General features: G+C 54.9%; 1 protein-coding gene across 1 annotated transcript in view; it reads left to right on the forward strand.

The window, feature by feature from the left end:
* The window catches only part of EPHA10 (EPH receptor A10), a 49,748-nt gene extending 34,181 nt beyond the window's left edge, over positions 1–15,567 (forward strand). Inside the window, 11 exon segments of the mRNA XM_017892144.1 lie at positions 1,823–1,994; positions 6,069–6,177; positions 10,235–10,296; positions 10,441–10,566; positions 11,760–11,945; positions 12,769–12,830; positions 13,059–13,262; positions 13,556–13,705; positions 14,047–14,240; positions 14,832–14,987; positions 15,161–15,567. Coding sequence (XP_017747633.1) covers positions 1,823–1,994; positions 6,069–6,177; positions 10,235–10,296; positions 10,441–10,566; positions 11,760–11,945; positions 12,769–12,830; positions 13,059–13,262; positions 13,556–13,705; positions 14,047–14,240; positions 14,832–14,987; positions 15,161–15,275 — 1,536 coding nt within the window. The 3' untranslated portion in view covers positions 15,276–15,567.
* Positions 15,568–19,099: the final 3,532 nt, after the last annotated feature.

Here is a 19,099-nt window from a genome sequence, read left to right on the forward strand (position 1 = left end):
AGAGCGAGACTCCGTCTCAAAAAAAAAAAAACAAAAAACAAAACAAAAATTAGCCAGGCATGGTGGTGGGTGCCTGCTACTCCCTGCTAATCCCAGCTATTCAAGAGGCTGAGGCAGGGAGAACTGCTTGAACCCAGGAGGCGGAGGTTGCAGTGAGCCGAGATTGCACCACACTGCATTCCAGCCTGGGTGACGCAGCGAGACTCTGTCTCCAAAAAAAAAAAAAGGAACAAGTATCAAGTATGTATAAAAGTGCTATCTTTGAAAGGCTTCAGGGCACTCTCATGGAGCCTGCTGAGCAGAAGCCTTGCTGGGCCACTAGACCTGGGCGGGTGTCCGGCAGCTCCTCTGGAGCCACAGTGCTTCTCATCTCAACCTTTCTCTCTGCACACCAGTCCAGCCCACGTTGCAGAGGGGCTTGCTTGCAGCACATTGCCGATGCCCAGGTGGGCAGCCTTGCTCCTTCCTCCTCCCTGCCCCTAGCCTGCCCTACCTTGGAGGTCCTGAAGCCACTGCTTCTCTGTCCTTCAATGGATTGTTGAAATGCCTGGAAGAGAGATTCTGATTGGCCCAGCTTGGGTCAAAGTTCATCCCAATTCCTGAATGCTATGGTCAAAAAGCTGGAGCTACAAAATATTAGCGGGGAGAGTAACCTTCCAGGGCTGTGAATATGGCAGGGACTCTAATAAGGTGTGGGCAGGGATGAAACGACAGGAGGAGCATCTAGTATGCCATTGTCAGGTGTGTTGGGGTGGAGTGGGGGGCAGCATGATGTTAAGCAAAAAACACAGGCTCTGCAGGGATTCAGAGGGCTCACCGGCCCCTTCCTTGATGTGAACCTCACCTAAAAAGGAGGTGGAAATGCTGACGCCACAGGGCCATTGTGAGGCTCACAGGAGGTAAAGAGTCTCATGTAGAAGCTGGCACTGAGTAGGCGCTCATCAGTGATAGCCCCAGCTGGGGCCTTGGGGGAGTCTTTACCCCTCTAAGCTGGGTTTCCTTATCTGTGAAACAAAGAAATAAGATAATACTTTCTGTCCTCTGAGCCTTGCAGGACAGTTGTGAAAATGAGACATCAAGGAAAGGAAAAGCCTTGTGCACCATTGGGGGCTTTCGTGGGTTAGGGCTCATTCTCTCATTCTGTCCTTTGAGGCTTCAGGGCTGCCTAGGGCACTGGCCCAGCTCAGCCTGGATGGACAGGCCCTGGTGGCCCTCATCCTATCATCCCCGGGAAGGAGGATCTGGCATCTTCTCTAAAATTTCTCTTACGCAGAGGTGGGGCTATTCTCAGCTACAAGTGCCACAGAGTGTGGGTGGGAGCTTGTGGTGAAGACAGGGGCTGAGGATCCGAGGGAAGGATCCCTGGGAACCCCCAAGATGATTGGGGTTGGGTTTTCCCACTCAGCCCACATTCACCTAAGGATGCTTCTCCTGCCGGGCGCGGTGGCTCAAGCCTGTAATCCCAGCACTTTGGGAGGCCGAGACGGGTGGATCACGAGGTCAGGAGATCGAGACCATCCTGGCTAACACAGTGAAACTCCGTCTCTATTAAAAACTACAAAAAACTAGCCGGGCGAGGTGGCGGGCACCTGTAGTCCAGCTACTGGGGAGGCTGAGGCAGGAGAATGGCGTAAACCCGGGAGGTGGAGCTTGCAGTGAGCCGAGATCCAGCCACTGCACTCCAGACTGGGCGACAGAGCCAGACTCCGTCTCAAAAAAAAAAAAAAGGATGCTTCTCCTGCCTCCCTGTCCTGTTCACCCTTTGTTCTCCTAGAACAGGGGACCTGGCGCTGGTGGGCTTCACTTCTTGATCTCTCTCCAGGGTCAGAGTGAGCAGACTTACTCCATGGTGAAGACAGGGACGCCCACAGTCACTGTCACCAACCTGAAGCCAGCTACCCGCTACGTCTTTCAGATCCGGGCTGCTTCCCCGGGGCCATCCTGGGAGGCCCAGAGCTTTAACCCCAGCATTGAAGTGCAGACCCCGGGGGAGGGTAAGTAGTGTGTATGAGTGGACAGGGACCTAGACAGAGAGAACCCTGCACGGGGCTGAGGCAGGGAGACAAATAGAGGGGGAGAGTTATCTGGAGTTATCTGTGCAATTAAGGGAGCCTGCAGAACAGTTTAATTACAGCCTAATTAATTCATGACTTTGGAATCCACTGACTAATGCCTGTTCACTGACTTGAATTAGATTGGGAAACTGTCCTGGAGGAGCTCACGGGAGACGGGTTTGTGAACAGCTATAACCCATGTTTCAGCTGGATAGAGACTCAGTTTGGATAGAGACCCAAACATGGGACGCTGTCCCTTTCCCCACTAGGCCTTAGAGCATGATGCTGACTTCACTGAAGGTTGATGGACATGAAGGGGTTGCATTGCTGTGATAAAAACAAAAAATAAGGATTGCAACCGGGCGTGGTGACTCACGCTTGTAATCCCAGCACTTTGGGAAGCCGAAGCAGGTGGATCACCTGAGGTCAGGAGTTCGACACCAGCCTGGCCAACATGGTGAAACCCTGTCTCTACTAGAAATACAAAAATTAGCTGGGCATGGTGGCGGGCACCTATAATCCCAGCTACTCGGGAGGCTGAGGCATGAGAATCGCTTAAAACCGCGAGGCAGAGGTTGCAGCAAGCCAAGATTGTGCCACTGCACTCCAGCCTAGGGTCACAGAGTGAGACTCTGTCTCAAAAAAAAAAAAAAAGAAGAAGAAGAAGAATTGCGTACCTTAAGTGGGTAAATCACATGTTATGTGAATGATATCTCAATAAAGCTGTTACCAAAACCAAACAAAAACTGGACATTGAATATCCTCATCTGAAAACATGTCTGGCTTCTCCACAATATTGTGCTTTCCTCCCTCCTCCTTTACTTCCCTCCCCTGGTTCCTCTTCTCCCCACCCACTCCCCAATTCCCTGATGTGTGCAGAGCAGTTTAGCTGTCTTGTGGCTTTGCCTGCTGCTAACCTGGCCCTCAGGATCTCACCTCTATCTACCCTGAGCAGCTCATGAAAATATTTTCCTGAACAAAGGCAGTTCCCCCTAAGAGGCATTCTGGCACCAGCTGTCAAGATAATAATTCTTTCCAACCTGCTACATGACTCTAATCCAAGATAGGAAGAGCTCTGAGCCCAAAGCAAGGTGAAGATAAAATGTTGAAGGGGTCTGAGTTCTGGGAAGGAAGACCACACTTCTTGCCTGAATGCAAAAAGTGTTAGACCTCGGCCAGGTGCTGGAAAGAGGAGATTAAAGCTGGGGAATATTTGAATGTGTACAGATGGGCAGGGAGGCATTTTGGGGAGAGGAAGCCATCTGAACAAAGGCGGGCAGGTTTTTCTGGAGTGGGCGTGTGGGGGGCAGGAGCTGGGGGCTGTCAGTGGAGAAGGGCTAATGGTCTCCATTCATTGGGTACCTCTCAGTTGGTAGGGACTGCTGAGATCCCCAGCCCCCCTTCCTGTGGCCGTGGCTATGGTTCTCCTAATCTGCAGAGTGTGATTTCCATTGAGCTGTGTCTCCAAACTGAGATTTTTGTTTGTTTGTTTGTTTGAGATAGGGTCTTACTGTGTCACCCAGGCTGGAGTGCAGTGGCACAATCACAGCTCACTGCAGCCTCAACTTTCCAGGCTTAAGTGATCCTCCCACCTCAGCTTCCCAAGTAGCTGAGACCACAGGCGCTCGCCACCATGCCCAGCTAATATTTTTACTTTGTTGGGGTCTCACTATGTTGCCCAGGCTGGTCTCGAACTCCTGGGCTCAATGCAGTTCTCCTGTCTTGACCTCCCAAAGTGTTAGGATTAAAGGTGTGAGCCACCATGCCCAGCCCCAAATCAAGGTCTTGGTGAACATTTATGCGTCACCACTGTGCTAGTTACCTGTTGCTATTAACAAGTTGCTGCAACATCTAGCAGGTGAAAACAACAAATATTTACAATCTTATTTTTCCATGGATGGGTAATATAGGTGCCTCTCAGCTAGGTGCCAGTGACTTAGGGTCTCTTCCAAGGCTGCCGTCAAGTTGTCCTCAGGGGCTGTGATCATCTCGGAGCTTAGCTGGGGGAGAGTTCACCTCCTGCTCAGGGTCTTGCTGGTTGCTGCTGAGGCACACTGTTCCTTGCCCCGTGGGCCTCTCCTTAAGGCTGCTCACCACAACCGCTAGGTTCTTCCAGAGACTGTGAGCCAGGGAGAGGACACCCAAGACAGAAGCCATTCGTCTTGTTTACTCATCTTGGAAATGACACCCCAATACTCTTGCCATATTCTGTTCGTTAGAAGTGAGTCCAGCCTGCACTCACGGGAGATGGATACCAGGAGGTAGGGATGCCATCTCAGAGGCTGCCCACTGCTGGCGTCTTTCTCCATTTCTGTGTCCACATGGATGCCTCATTTCAAACAGTTCTTGGCAACTCTGTTCCCCTCTGTCCCTGCCCAGACCCTTGGCCCTCTTTACCTCTGGAACCTTGGGCTCTGAAATACCCTCTTTGACTCTAGCATTTTTGGTCTCTAACTCTCCTCTTCTGTTCCTCACATGCTCTGTGACATCCGAAAGACAGCTCACTGGATCCTACCTCATCTTCAAGGCTTTTGGCTCCTCCGGGCCCCACACGCATCTCTACCCAGCCCCTGCAGATGAGCTCATCAGAAATACCCCCTAACTCTGCCAGCCCTCATTCCCTGGGCGTCTTGCTGCGTCCACCTGCTAGTCCCCAGACTTGGACCTTTCTCCTCCCCATGTCCCATGCGGAAGCTGCCTGCAGAGGTGTACTTTCCAATCTCAGTTCAGTCTTCAGGGCCACTTAATACTTTTCCCATTCCTAATAGTTACGCCAAACCTTCACCTCTCTCAAGCACCTCCTCTCCATCCTCACTCCCACCTCAGCAGACACCCTCATTCCTTTTCTTCTTGGGCAGGAACTCTCTCCACTGCTCCCTGTTGCCCACCGGAGAAAGTTTTTACTCCTTAGCTTAGCATTCAAGGCCCTCCAGGTTCTGGCTCCCCCAGTTCCCTCCATCTTCCCACCCTCCAGCTTCCTATTTGCCACTCTCCGCCTTCGTGCAGTCTGTTTCCCAGACACATGGGATGACTTGCCATTTTCAGACCCAGCGTGTGCATCAAGGCACCATCAAAAATCCTTCCAGTCTGCAGGTCCAGTTCAGATGGCACCTTTTTTTGTGAAGTCTTTCTCATTGACTTTAGGAAGAAATTATTGTGCCTCTGCTCAACTCTGCTCATTTCTGTTTCTTTTTTCATCCTACAGTTAAGATTTTTGTTTCTATGTCACCCATAGGCCCATGCACCCCTCCAGATTCATCACTGTCTCCTCAGTAATAATGCAAACTGGGCACATAGGTTGGATGGATAGATGGGTCGACTGGATAGATTGATGAACAGGGCTGAGAGCGAGGGTCCTCTGGGCTGCTCTCTTGGGGAAATAGTTCAAAGCAGAAACTTTGGAATCAGGCAGAGACTTTTGGAGTCATGCTCAAATCTTAGGTTCGCCACTTTTTAGCCATGTGATCTTGGGCAAATTATGTAATTTCTCAACCTTAGTGTCCTCAGCTGTGAGATGGAGATGGTAATACCTTCCTGGATTATTGTGATGATGAAACAAGGCAGTATAGTGAAGGCAAATGGCCCAGTGTCTTGAATGGAGTAAGGTGCAGTAACCATTAGCCCTTTTTATTGTTGTTGGTGGATGGTCTGGATTGGGGGTAGGGAGATCAGAGCAGAGGCCATTCCTCCTGCAGAGCGACTTTGAATCTCTCACTGCTCATCTGAAAGGCATAGAGAGAGGACTGGCCCCGCCTATCTGGACTCCTGCCTGTCTCTCTGAGCAGGAGCTGGGCTGCCGTGGAGGTGTCCTGTCCTGAAAGTAGAGGAAGCTCTTGGGACTCCAGGTGCCACTGTGGTCAGTGGAACTGTCTTGGCGCCTCTGTGGCTGGGAGACAGTGCCAAGTGCAGAGGTGCTGTGGGAATCCTGCTACAGGGTGAGGACAGGAGTCTGCCTTGGGGCTTGCCTAGGAGCCTGGTCCTCTGCCCGCCTCAACTTCGTGATTTTCCTCCCAGCTGCCTCAGGGTCCAGGGACCAGAGCCCCGCCGTTGTCGTCACCGTAGTGACCATCTCGGCCCTCCTCGTCCTGGGCTCCGTGATGAGTGTGCTGGCCATTTGGAGGAGGTAGGTGGCTGGCCCCAGCCTAGGTGACCCCTGGTGTGTCATGTCCCGTGCACAGTAACATGTGCTCACAGGTATCTCTGCCCGCTTTGCACACAGGCAGACTTGCACCCACAAGCACACTGCTGTACAGATACAGGTGTGCATCTTTCTGGCCCCTCCCCCACTCACTGTTCATGCGGCAGCCAGCACTGCAGCTAGCTCAGCCGCTCTGGGATGAAGGGGATTTAGCGCCTTAACTCATTAAATGTCAGAAGGCATCACTGAGGAAGGAATCAAGCTCCGGCTGCTCCAGTGTGATTAGGATTCTCTGGAGGTGCTCAGAGGCCCCCAGCTGCTGCCCCCAGGCCTCTTGAGGCCCTTGAACACAGGAAAAGGGGGAAAAGACAGAAATCTTATGTATGTATGTGTGTGGGAGGGGCAGGACAGGGAGGGCAATTCATAAAGCAGAAACCTCCCACCCCTAGCAGAAAGAAGCTTGCAGGAGGGTGAGCAGAGAAAGGGGATAGGAGGAAGGGGAAAGATGTAGAGCTTGAATCTGGTTCAGAGAAGATTCTAGTCCTTTTGTGGGCAGCAGAGGCCTCCTGGCATGTATTCTCCCCTTCTCCCCAGGGCTACACTCTGCTGCAGGCAGAGTCACCCAGATGGGTCCCAGGCTTCGCTGAGATCAGCAGACCAGAGAGGTTGAAAATTCTGCATGAGATGGGCTGGAGTGGGAAAGCAGAGGAGAGAGGTGGGCGGGCCAGGGAGCCACATCTCAGCATCCTGAAACTGCCTGGCAGCTGGAAGGACAATGGGCATTCATTTGGTACTGGCTATTTGCTTGGCCTTGAATGAGGCACTGAAAGTGACTGAGTGGGAGAGAACACTGTCTCACTAGTCTAGAAGCCAGCTCTGCCTGGGCCGGGCAAATCAGGAGGGCAGGACAAGAGTAGGGAGTTCCTTGCTCATGGAGCATGAAGGTCCATGTGCTGGACCTGTTGAAAAAGCAGGGATGGGCCGGGCGCAGTGGCTCAAGCCTGTAATCCCAGCACTTTGGGAGGTCGAGATGGGCGGATCACGAGGTCAGCAGATCGAGACCATCCTGACTAACATGGTGAAACGCCATCTCTACTGAAAATATAAAAAACTAGCCGGGCGAGGTGGCGGGCGCCTGTAGTCCGAGCTGCTTGGGAGGCTGAGGCAGGAGAATGACGTAAACCTGGGAGGCAGAGCTTGCAGTGAGCTGAGATCCGGCCACTGCACTGCAGCCTGGGCGACAGAGCGAGACTCCATCTCAAAAAAAATAAAAAAAGAAAAAAAAGAAGAAGCAGGGATGGACAGATGCCAAGAGCATCTTATCCTGGCTTTGCACTGAGGGGCTCTGAGAGGCAGAAGGAGGAGGGAGATGAGCAAGCCAAGAGCCCCTTTTCCGGGCAGAGGCTCTGCAGGACAGGAGTGCCCCGGGGACAGGTGCACTACAGAGGCGAAGCAAGCCATTGCGGGATTCCAAATCCAGCTGCATCGAAATGGGGAGAGTGAGCCTGGTTTAGTGTGGAGGGGTAGAGAGGTGTTCTCTGCCAGCATGCGTGTCCCAGCCTGGCGGGCTGTCTGCAGCACCTCTCACACCGTCCTGTGTGTAGGACCTGCTCTGCGCCGTGGTCCCTCACCTCCAGTTTCCCTCCTCTCCAGTCCACCCTGGCTTGCCCACTTCTCACCAGGCCGTGTGGTCCAGTAGAAGCCTCTCTCCTCTCCGCACCACGCACCCTCTTTTGCTCCTCCATCCGCTCAACCTTCCCCACTTCATTGCCACCCATCTTTCCTGGATGTTGCTCCTCATTCGTGGAAATCCTGTCACCACCCTGGGTGACTTCAGTAGCTGCCAGACAGCCTGTCCCATCCCTTGCCCCTCAGTTCTTTGACTTCTCATTCCCAAGAATCATCTCTTCTGTTCCTCCTGGCCATCCCCCTAGAATGCTTCGCCTCGTTACTTTTTTTTTTTTGAGATGGAGCCTTGCTCTTGTCACCCAGGCTGGGGTGCAGTGGCACGATCTCAGCTCACTGCAGCCTCTGCCTCCCCGGTTTAAGTGATTCTTTTGCCTCAGCCTCCTGAGTAACTAGGACTACAGGCCTGTGCCACCATATGCAGCTAATTTTTTTTTGTATTTTTAGTAGAGACAGGGTTTCGTCATTTTGGCCAGGCTGGTCTCGAACTCCTAACCTCAGGTGATCCACCCACCTCAGCCTCCGAAAGTGCTGGGATTACAGGCATGAGCCACCATGCCTGGCCTCACCCCAATACTTAATCCAGTACCCCTCTTGGCCTGCAGATTCCCTGTCTTTGCAGCTTACTGTCTTGGCTACACCTGTCACACCTGTTCTTTAGCCTCCTCACTGGCCCCTGGGCTACTTACCACCAAACCTCCCAGCCAGGATCAGTCCTTCCACCTATGACTGAACCCCACCCTTTTGCCATCTTGGGAGCCCACTATTACTCCTAATGTCCCCCTCTCCCCCCATAACAGTGAACATGGGTGGAGGCTTGGTAAGCTGTCTGACATGCTGCTGTCTGGCAGGCCTATCTTTATCTTGATTTTATTAAAGAGAAAACGGAGCCACCTAGTCCCACAGTTACCGAGTGGAGGAGCTGGGAGGCAGGTCCGTGCAGTCAGGTTCTGAGGCCAGGCTGTCAACATTCTTCGGTGGCTGCTTCCCCCTGTGTGACAGCCTTGCTCCTCCTTCCCATCTATATCTACATGTGATCATCTCTGTCGTGAAAACTTTGGAAACTCCTCCCTTGGCTCTCCTCCTTGTACCTTTATGTGATTTCTCTCTACCACCCTCTCTGCTTTCTCTGTCCTTGGTCCCCATGATACCCTGCCCGAGTTTCCCTCTGCTCTCCTTCTGTTCCTCTGGTGGTTCTTTTGTACTGTCCTTGGTGCTTCCTTCCTCTAGCCTGAATGTTGGGGTTTCTCAGACTTATTCCTAGTCCCTCTTCTCAGACTCCATCCTCTCCCTGGGCCATGCTCATTGCTCCTGATTTGTATCTGCAGAGCAGGCCTCTCTTCCAAGTTCCAGATACACACACGTTGAACTCCCTTCTTATCTTCCCTGCTTATCCCCTAGGCCTGCAAACTCAGATGTCTAAATATGAACTTTTTGTCTCCTCGTCGCAGTAAATGGCACCACCATAAACTCTGTGGGCAACTTCTCCCTGTTCCTTTCTGCCATCCAGCAACCTCTCAGCCCTGTGGCCCCTGTCACCTTCATGTCACTCGAGTCCTCTGCCTCTCTCCATGCCCATGTTGACCCCATAGCTGGAAGCACTGCCAGCTCCTCTCCTGTAGTGACACCCACGGCAGCTTCCACTCTGCAACTGGAGCTCTTTCTAAAGTAGAAATCAAATCATTGCACTCCTCTGCTTAAACTCCACAGGGGCTCTCCTCTGCTCCCAGAATAAAAGCTGAAGTCTTTATCTTGACCAGCAAGGCCCTGCCCCTGGGGGCTCCAAGTGCCAACCTGTGGCTTTGTTGACTGTGATGCAGTCCTTTGGCCCGTGGCTGCCTCTGTCTCAGGAAGCCATCCACAATGAGCTCGGATCAGGTCAGGGCTGTCTGTTCCATGTCCCCACAGTACACCGCCCTTCTCCTTTGCCAGCACTGATGAGTGGGCTTGTGGCTAACTCTCCGTGTTTGTTTTCCTGACCAGACCAGAAGCTGCCCCTGAGTGCTGGGTCCGCTTGCCTCATTCACACTTTCATAAAACCACAGGTTGGGGTCAGCTGGGGGCCTGCAGTCAGGGTGTGGATTGGGTGCCTCTGGAGTTGCAATAATTTTCACCGTGTGAAAGTAGCTAAGGATAGTGGTGGTGGTGAGGGTTTGGTCTATGGCTCCGTTTGTATCTGTGCCATGGGGAGGTTGTCAAACCACAGAGAAACTTTTAAACCAGCTGGACAGGAAGGTCCCTCCCCCAGGGCACAGGCCTTGTCTTTTGAAAGGACAAAGAGTGCTGCCCTCAATGCTCCGCAGTAGGAAGGGCTGGGGTGGCCTGGCTGAAAGAATGACCCTGAACTCCCTGCCAGGCCCTGCAGCTATGGTAAAGGAGGAGGGGACGCCCACGATGAAGAGGAGCTGTATTTCCACTGTGAGTTGGCTGGGCCTGGCTGGGGAGGGGCGGGCTCCACCTTGCCTCACTCCTCAGCCCTCTGCCTTGCTCCACTGCATGAGCCCGCTTGTCCACCCCAGTGGCGGAGGCCCCGTTCCTTAGGTTCATCTCTTTCTCTCCCAGTCAAAGTCCCAACACGTCGCACATTCCTGGACCCCCAGAGCTGTGGGGACCCACTGCAGGCTGTGCATCTGTTCGCCAAGGAACTGGATGCGAAAAGCGTCACGCTGGAGAGGAGGCTTGGAGCAGGCAAGCTGGGCGCCCAGGAAGACTTGTCCCCATCTGGAAGCCCCACCCACTCTACAGGCCCCGCCCCTACTCTGTCCACACCGCTATCCTGAAGCCCACCTCCACCCAAGTCTCTGCTTGTGTCTGGAAACCCTGCCTCCACACCAAGCCCACCCTCCACCCAGAAAGTCCTTGGCTTGCCTGATTATAGGGAAGAGGATGGCAGAGGGTTCTGTGACCCTCTCCTGGTCCTCAAGGTCAGACCTCTGCACACTACCACTGGCAGTTTAGTCCCAGGCCTTTATGGGGCCGTGGGGAGGGGCCTTTGCAAACTTGGGGGCCAGACTTAACTGAGTTCTAGTCCTGGCTCTCCCACTGACCCGCTGCATGATCAGGGGCATGGCCCTCTTTTGCTCAGAGCCTCAGTTTCTCATCTGTGAAATGGGCATGATATCTGCCTTCTGGGGGCTAATGTGAGGACCTCCCAGCACTCCTCACAGGGCCTGGCTGTCAGCTCTTGCTCTCTAAGCACCAGTCTCCTGCTAGCTTTTCTTGCTGACTACAAATCCTCAACCTTCTGTGCTCAGAGACAGCAGCTGCTTTCACTGGGAACCTGACATTATCCCCTGACACTGTCTCCAGACAGAAGCCAGAAAGGAGCGGGTTGGAAGAATAGATGTCATTGTCATCCGTCCTGGGTCACATGGGGTTTGATGGCCATTGGCACGCTGGCATGTGCTCCATCCTTTCTTTAAGACTTGGAAACCTCCCCCCACTGAGGAAGGCAGGGAGGAATCCCCATTTCACAGAGGAGACTGGCCAAGAAAAGGAACGAGATGGAATTCTAGGTCACACTGCTGGTGCTTAGTTTACCAGGATTTAAACTGGAAACAGTCCATGATCTGGAGTCACTTTTTTTTTTTTTTTTTGAGACCAAGTCTTGCTCTGTCAACCAGTCTGAAGTGCAATGGCACAATCTCAGCTCACTGCAACCTCCACCTCCTGGGTTCAAGTGATTTTCCTGCCTTAGCTTCTCAAGTAGCTGGGATTACAGGCATGCGCCACCATGCCTGGTTACTTTTTGTATTTTCAATAGAGACGGGGTTTCGCTATGTTGGCCAGGCTGGTCAGAGTCACTTTCTCCTCGGCTCAGCCTGTTCAGCTCAGCCAGGGCAGTGGCCTCTGGCAGTATCTGATGTGCTGTTTCCCCACAGGGCGGTTTGGGGACCTGTGCTGTGGCTGCCTGCAGCTCCCCGGTCGCCAGGAGCTGCCCGTAGCCGTGCACACGCTGAGGGACAGCGCCTCCGACTCACAGAGGCTCGGCTTCCTGGCCGAGGCCCTCACTCTGGGCCAGTTTGACCATAGCCACATCGTGCGGCTGGAGGGTGTTGTCACCCGAGGTAGGGCCCGGTGCTCCCTTGCTGCTGCCCAGCCCACGAGTATGGTGGGTAGAAATGATGGGGTGGGAGTTTGGGGTGCCCCTGCCCCTCCAGGTCCTTCCCTCATCTATGGGAGGTAGCTTCAGCCAGGGACCTCAGCTTTCACTGACTCAGGGTAGCCCTTCTCCTAGAGTGGCCACTCTGGCTCAGAATGACCTTTCTTTTTTTTTTTTTCTTTTTATTATTATTTTTTTTGAGACAGAGTGTTGCTCTGTCGCCCAGGCTGGAGTGCAGTGGCGTGATCTTGGCTCACTGCAAGCTCTGCCTCCCGGGTTCACACCATTCTCCTGCCTCAGCCTCCCGAGTAGCTGGGACCACAGGCGCCCGTCACCATGCCCGGCTAATTTTTTTTTTTTTTGTATTTTTAGTAGAGATGGGGTTTCACCGTGTTAGCCAGGATGGTCTCGATCTCCTGACCTTGTGATCCACCAGCCTCGGCCTCCCAAAGTGCTGGGATTACAGGCATGAGCCACCACGCCCAGCCAGAATGACCTTTCTGACCTTTCAGTGATATTCTGACCCCCTAGAATATCACTCCTAGAAAGACTGATCTTTCTTAGCAAGCTTGTTGCAGCTCATGACCTTGGCCTTTGTCCACCTAAGATGTCTCCTCTTTTGTTCCTTGTCATAGTGGACCCTGGGCTGGGCAAGAGGATGGCGAGATTAGGGAGCTTGGTGCTGGTTCTGGCTCTCGAGGCCCGGTCTGGGGCACTGGGGGGGAAACTTGTGTGTGCGCGGAGTGGAGTAGGCAACTTAGCATGTGTGTTCCCATCCTTGGGCACAGGAAGCACCTTGATGATTGTCACCGAGTACATGAACCATGGGGCCCTGGACGGCTTCCTCAGGGTGAGTGGCCCTGGGGCTGCCAATGACCACTTTATTCTGTAAAGCGGGCAGGGGTCCCTCACTTTTTTCTTTGGTAGGGCTTGGAATTGGCATCATCCCCACTGGCCAGGCTGACCTGTGGTCACAGGGTGAACTAAAGCCTGGCGAGAGCTAGGTGACTGCCCTGGCGTCACACAACACCAGGGGATCCAAGCCCACAGCCCTGGCCTCAGTCTCCTCCCTCCACAGCGGCATGAGGGGCAGCTGGTGGCTGGGCAACTGATGGGGTTGCTGCCTGGGCTGGCATCAGCCATGAAGTATCTGTCAGAGATGGGCTACGTTCACCGGGGCCTAGCAGCTCGCCGTGTGCTGGTCAGCAGCGACCTTGTCTGCAAGATTTCTGGCTTCGGGCGGGGCCCCCGGGACCGAGCAGAGGCTGTCTACACCACTATGGTGAGGGTGCCCCCAGCCAAGCCTGCCTGCACCTTCTGATTCCCGCCAAGCTGCGCTGGAACTCCTAGCTCCCCACTTCCACTCCCTTCCCTGCCCCTCCACCCAGCTCGTCTTGGCATAAATGCGAGTGGACCCCACCTTGAGGTCAGCTTTTGTATCTTTCCCAGATATGAAGCTGGAGTTGGGGGTTGCTTGGGAGGATGACACTCAGGGCGGGATCTAGGGCTCAGTCGGCTGGGGAAACCTGTGTGTCACCCAGTTCCTCCTTGCCTCTGACCTGCCTGGTCCTACAGAGTGGCCGGAGCCCGGCGCTGTGGGCCGCCCCTGAGATGCTTCAGTTCGGCCACTTCAGCTCCGCCAGTGATGTATGGAGCTTTGGCATCGTCATGTGGGAGGTGATGGCCTTTGGGGAGCGGCCTTACTGGGACATGTCTGGCCAAGACGTGAGTAACTGCTGACTCCAGCTCCATGCCTTCTGACCTTCTCACCTCAGGCCCCAGCTCCCTGACCTCTGCCCATTGGCCCTCAGCCTTCCAGCCCCAGGCCCGTCTTCTCCGTCTGCTTGCTTCTGGTTCTGCCTGGCCACTGCCTGAGTCTTCCTTGTGTGTGTGTGTGTGTGTGTGTGTGTGTGCGTGCGCGCGTGCATGTGCACGTGCCTGTGTGTGTGCATGCGTGTTTTTCTGCGCGCGTGTGTGTGTGCATGTGTGTGTGCGTGTGTGTGTGCGTGCACTGAGTCCTGGGGAAACCCAGAGCCTCCTCTCTGCTCCCCATCCCCGTCGCCCAGGTGATCAAGGCTGTGGAGGATGGCTTCCGGCTGCCACCTCCCAGGAACTGTCCTACCCCACTGCACCGACTAATGCTCGACTGCTGGCAGAAGGACCCAGGTGAGCGGCCCAGGTTCTCCCAGATCCACAGCATCCTGAGCAAGATGGTGCAGGACCCAGAGCCCCCCAAGTGTGCCCCGACTACCTGCCCCAGGTATGTTCCCACATGGGACAGCCAGCCTCTCACCTGTCCATGGAGGGTCTTCCTGCATGTCTCAAGTGCAAACCCACCACCTCCACCCCTCAACCTGTCCAGGAGCGATTGCTCACTCCATTGCCCCAGAGGGCTGTAGCCCTCCCACCTGCCCAGGCCCACCTCACTGCACATCCTCCTGGTCACTTCCACATCTCCTGGATTTTGCCTGCATCCCTGAGTACAATGACCTCTGACTGGAGAAATAGATGTGGTAATAGCCCTAACACATTTGTAGTTCCAATGAATCAAATATGTGAAATTAATATTCGTTGTTCCAAATATGAGTCACCAACCAGTCCTAGGCATGTCCTACCCCAGACTGTTCCGGATACTCCAATACCTTTAGCTGGCTCTGCCTCCACCTGCCTGAAGAACCTGAAGCCCTCACCTCTTCAGGAAAGCACGGTGCTCATGTGAGCTGGGTGCAGCCCCAGGGCCCGGTTACCCTCCCCTTCTCCTGTTCATCCTCAGCTGGCCTCTCCCCGGGAGACCACCAGGTTTGGGCCCAGATCCCAGCTGTTGGTTGAGCACAGCTCCTCTGACCCGCAGGCCTCCCACCCCACTAGCGGACCGTGCCTTCTCCACCTTCCCCTCCTTTGGCTCTGTGGGTGCGTGGCTGGAGGCCCTGGACCTGTGCCGCTACAAGGACAGCTTCGCAGCTGCAGGCTATGGGAGCCTGGAGGCCGTGGCCGAGATGACCGCCCAGTGAGTCCAAGGCACTAAGGTCAAGGCCGGGGCTAGGGGATACCAGGGGCCCTGCCCCTGCCTATATTGGGAAGTCCCAACCTGTCCAGAGAAGCGGAGGGAGAGTGGAGGGCCTTCATGGGAGGAGCAAAGTTGGGGTCAAGCCAGCTGAGTGTGACCAGCCTTTGTTTCAGGGACCTGGTGAGCCTAGGCATCTCTTCAGCTGAACATCAAGAGGCCCTCCTCAGCGGGATCAGCGCCCTGCAGGCACGAGTGCTCCAGCTGCAGGGCCAAGGGTTACAGGTGTGAGTGGACCCCATTCTTCAAGGCAGGACTCCGGTGGGGGTCCAGACCCCCAGCCCTGCCCAAGGACCGTGGCAAGCTATGCTCCAGCAGTGTGGGAGGGAGCACTATCTTCCTCCACTTGGGCCCAGATCTGGTTTGGGGCCCCAGCTTCCCCGCTTTCACTGCCTGCCCCTCTCATTTTCACCAGTCTGAACACCTTCGCTAACTCAGTGCCCCTGAAAAGAGGTTCAAGTCCCTAGAGAGGACCCCTGAGATAACAGCAGGAGGAAATTCGGGGTCTCAGAGAAGAGCTGGGGCAGGGATTGGAGGGAAGACAGTGGGTTGAGATTGCCCTAGCTCATGCCCTTCTGCCATTCTTACCCACTGTGGGCTGGGGCCTACCCTGTGGGGTGTTCCCTTTTCCCACAGACCCATTGACCAGTCAGACAGCATGGGTCCCAGGGGGCTCTTGTTCTACCTGGCAGTGACTGCAGCTGCCTGGTGGCTCAGGCCTCAGGGGCTGTGCCAGAGACGCATCGTCCTCAGCTCCCTGTGCCTTGGCAGGGGCTGACTGGACACTGGCCAAGGCCCAGGCAGGCAAAGATGGTGCTGAGCTCAGGGGCTGACGCCCAAGAGCCCTAGACTCAGGAGCTGGTTTCTGTGTCCCCCTGCCTTGGGCTGACATTTCAGGGTGAGGCCAAGAATCCTGACCAGGCTGGGTCATGCGAGGCCCTGGTGCTCCCTGGGGCCCCACGAGGCCCTCGTGTGCGTTCCTTTATGAACTCAGTGGCCAGGACCTCTGGGAAAAGCATAAAGGGCCATGTCATCTCCCCAGGGACCCAAGAGCTTTTCTCTCCAGCCTTGGGGAGGGTGAAGAGGAGACTCAGAGACGGGTCCTCTCTCTCAAACAGGCTGGTCTCACCCCCCAGTGTACAGATGGGGAAACTGAGGCCAAGTGAGGCGTCAGGGGCAGAGCTGGGGTCAGAACCCAATTCAGAGATGAGGCTGGCTCTGGAGAGAGAGTCCTTGGTCCTCCCCTATGGCACCTCACTTCCCTGTACAGCCCGTGGGGACTCTAGAGGTGACCCCCTTCAGCTGGCTCCATGCCTTGGGCACTAGCCAGCCTTCCATGGAGCCCCTCCCTGCTCTGACTTCATGGAGCCCTGGCAGAAGTGGCTGTGCTGAGCCCACCATGGAGTTGCTTATCCACAAGGGCCCCCGGGAATGGTGGGGCCCAGGATGCCAGGGATTTTGTAGGATAGCAGGAAGGCAGCTGGATCTTGGCAGGGCCACAGGGGCTGAGTTTGTTCAGGCCACCCCTGACACTTGTCTGCTGTGCTTGGCTGTGTGTGGATGGGGTGGGATGGGGCGGGAAGGAGAAGGGGTAGAGAAAAGAGATGAAAAAGACACACAGCCTGCCCTTGGGGGGCTCAGACTAGACCAGGAGAAGAGCTCAGTTACCAAGAAGTAATTCCGGGGCACCATCCACCAGTGCCCAGGGCCCCCCAGGAGCCCTCTGGGTCAGTGGGTGGGTGGGCTGGAGGGGGAGATAGCCACTCTCTTGAAGTGTGAAGTTGAGATGTAAGTTGAACAGGGCCTTGCAGGTGGGAAAGGGAAGGTTCTTTCCTTGGGGTGAGTGGAGTGTTCGGCAGGCAAGATGACAGGCCTCAGACAAGAGGAGTCCATGCAGAGAGGCTAGCATGAGAAAGAGCCTAGAGGCGGAAGGTGCAGTGCATCTTTGCAGAGCACCCCGAGGTGGGGACAATGACTCACAGCGGTGCCTTTGGCCTCACCCTGCCAGCAGCAGCTCCTCTGCTCTTGGAATATCCTCCAGCCCCCAGCCTCCCCGTCTCCTGAGCACCTGCCCCAGCTCAGTGACTCTGGGGGTACTGGGGAGACCAAGATGTTGCTACCACCTTTGTCAGGGTTGGGGGAGCCCCTGGCCAGGTGCCCTTCAGGATCCGCCTTCCCCACCCCTCCTGGGAAGCCTGGACCAGCATCCCTTCTTGGGTGGATGGAGCTTCATCCCCATCTCCAGCTACATCAGTCATTCTCTGCAGGGAAAAGTCTCCTCCCGCTACCCCAGCTGTTCCTGCAGAAGGGCCCCTGGCTGTGTTGGCAGGACTTCGGTGTCCAGGGTAGATCTCCCCTCCACTGAGGAGTGAGGTCCCAGAATCCTGATGGGTCCCAGGCCTCAGCCCTGCACAGGTGTGATGCGGGGCGATGGCTCTCTGGGAACCCTCTACAGATCTATTTTTATATGGAACTTGTTCACTGGACAGAGGTGACCTGCAAGCCCCCATTACCCTGGTCTGAGCTCACCCTGGGAGGGAGGGGCCAGTCGGAGGGGTTCCTTCTGGACACGTTTTTATATTTCCTGGGTTCTCTATGCAGGATAATAAAAACTTGTCTGTGATAGGGTGCCTCTTTGAGTGACAGTTTCTTGATCATTGTATAGCTGGTGGGAAGGGTTTCTGCCCCCTTCCTCGGGGACAGGGATGTCCAGAGTGTGCATCTGAGATGTCTTTGCATAGAGGTGAGTCCAACACTGCTCCTGCCATGAAAGATGTCCCAGGATCCATGGCAGGAGGGTGTGACCCAGGGTACCGAGGGGAACTGGGTGCCCTGGGTATGTAGAGAAGTCTGTCACCCAGTCTCAGGAGCAGTAGAACAAGGGAGGTGTCCCAGACACAGTGAGGTCCTTTGCTGGGATAGACAGTACCAGGGAGGGCAGAGACCAGGAAAGGATGCCCAGCACTCAGTTTTGGATATGTGTTTGAGATGCCCGTGGGATGTGCGGCAGAGATGTCTAGGAGGCAGGTGGATATCTGGTCTGAACCTCGGAGCACAGATGTAAGTTAGAGACAGAGTTTTGGGGTCATCAGCGTTCAGATGGTGGTGGAAGCTGCAGTGAGAAGGAGGTCACCCGGCCAGCATGTGCAGGAGAGGGGAGACGTCAGCCATTAGGAGGCACCCGGATGAAGGGGAGCAGTGGGAGAGGCCAGGAGGAGCTGTGCCATTGCTGCTGAAGAGCAAGTTTTGGTGTTAAAAACAGAAAATGGCCGGGTACGGTGGCTCACGCCTGTAATCCCAGCACTTTGGGAGGCTGAGGTGGGTAGATCACTTGAGGCCAGGAGTTTGAAACCTCCCTGGCCAACCTGGTGAAACCCCATCTCTACTAACAACACATAAATTAGCCGGGCGTGGTGGCGGGTGCCTGTAATCCCAGCTACTCAGGAGGATGACATGGGAGAATCACTTGAACCCAGGAGGTGGAGGTTGCAGTGAACTGAGATTGTGCCACTGCACTCCAGCCTGGGTGACAGAGCAGAAAAACAGACAAATAACAACAAAACAAAGCAAAAAACAGAGAAAGCAAGTGACAGAGGAGGGAGGAGTGGCTGTCAGTGTGAGCACTGGGATGTTATTGGTGAGTATATTCATTTGCTTGGGCTACTGTAACACAGCACCCGTGGCTTTGCCGACGGGGATTTGCCACCCCACAGCTCTGGAGGCTGGAAGTCCAAGATGAAGATGTGGGCAGGGTTGTGTCCTCCGGAGAGCTGCGAGGGAAGCTTCTGCTCTGGGCCTCTCTCCCCGGCTTGCCTGTGGCCGTCGTCCCACTCTGTCTCTTCGCATCATCTTCCCTCTGTAAGTCCAAATTTCCCCTTTTTATGGATGCCAGTCATATTGGACTGGTCCATACCAGCCCACCCTAACAGCCTCATTTTAACTTAATCACCGCTTTAAAGGCCTGTCTCCAAATACAGTCACCTTCTGAGCTCCTGGGAGTTAGGACTTCAACATAGAGGCCTGGTGGGGGGCACAGTTCAACAGTGACTTTGTTG

The sequence above is a fragment of the Rhinopithecus bieti genome, unplaced genomic scaffold (assembly GCF_001698545.2).
Source record: "Rhinopithecus bieti isolate Rb0 unplaced genomic scaffold, ASM169854v2 scaffold_22548, whole genome shotgun sequence".
NCBI classification, from domain to species: Eukaryota; Metazoa; Chordata; class Mammalia; order Primates; family Cercopithecidae; genus Rhinopithecus; species Rhinopithecus bieti.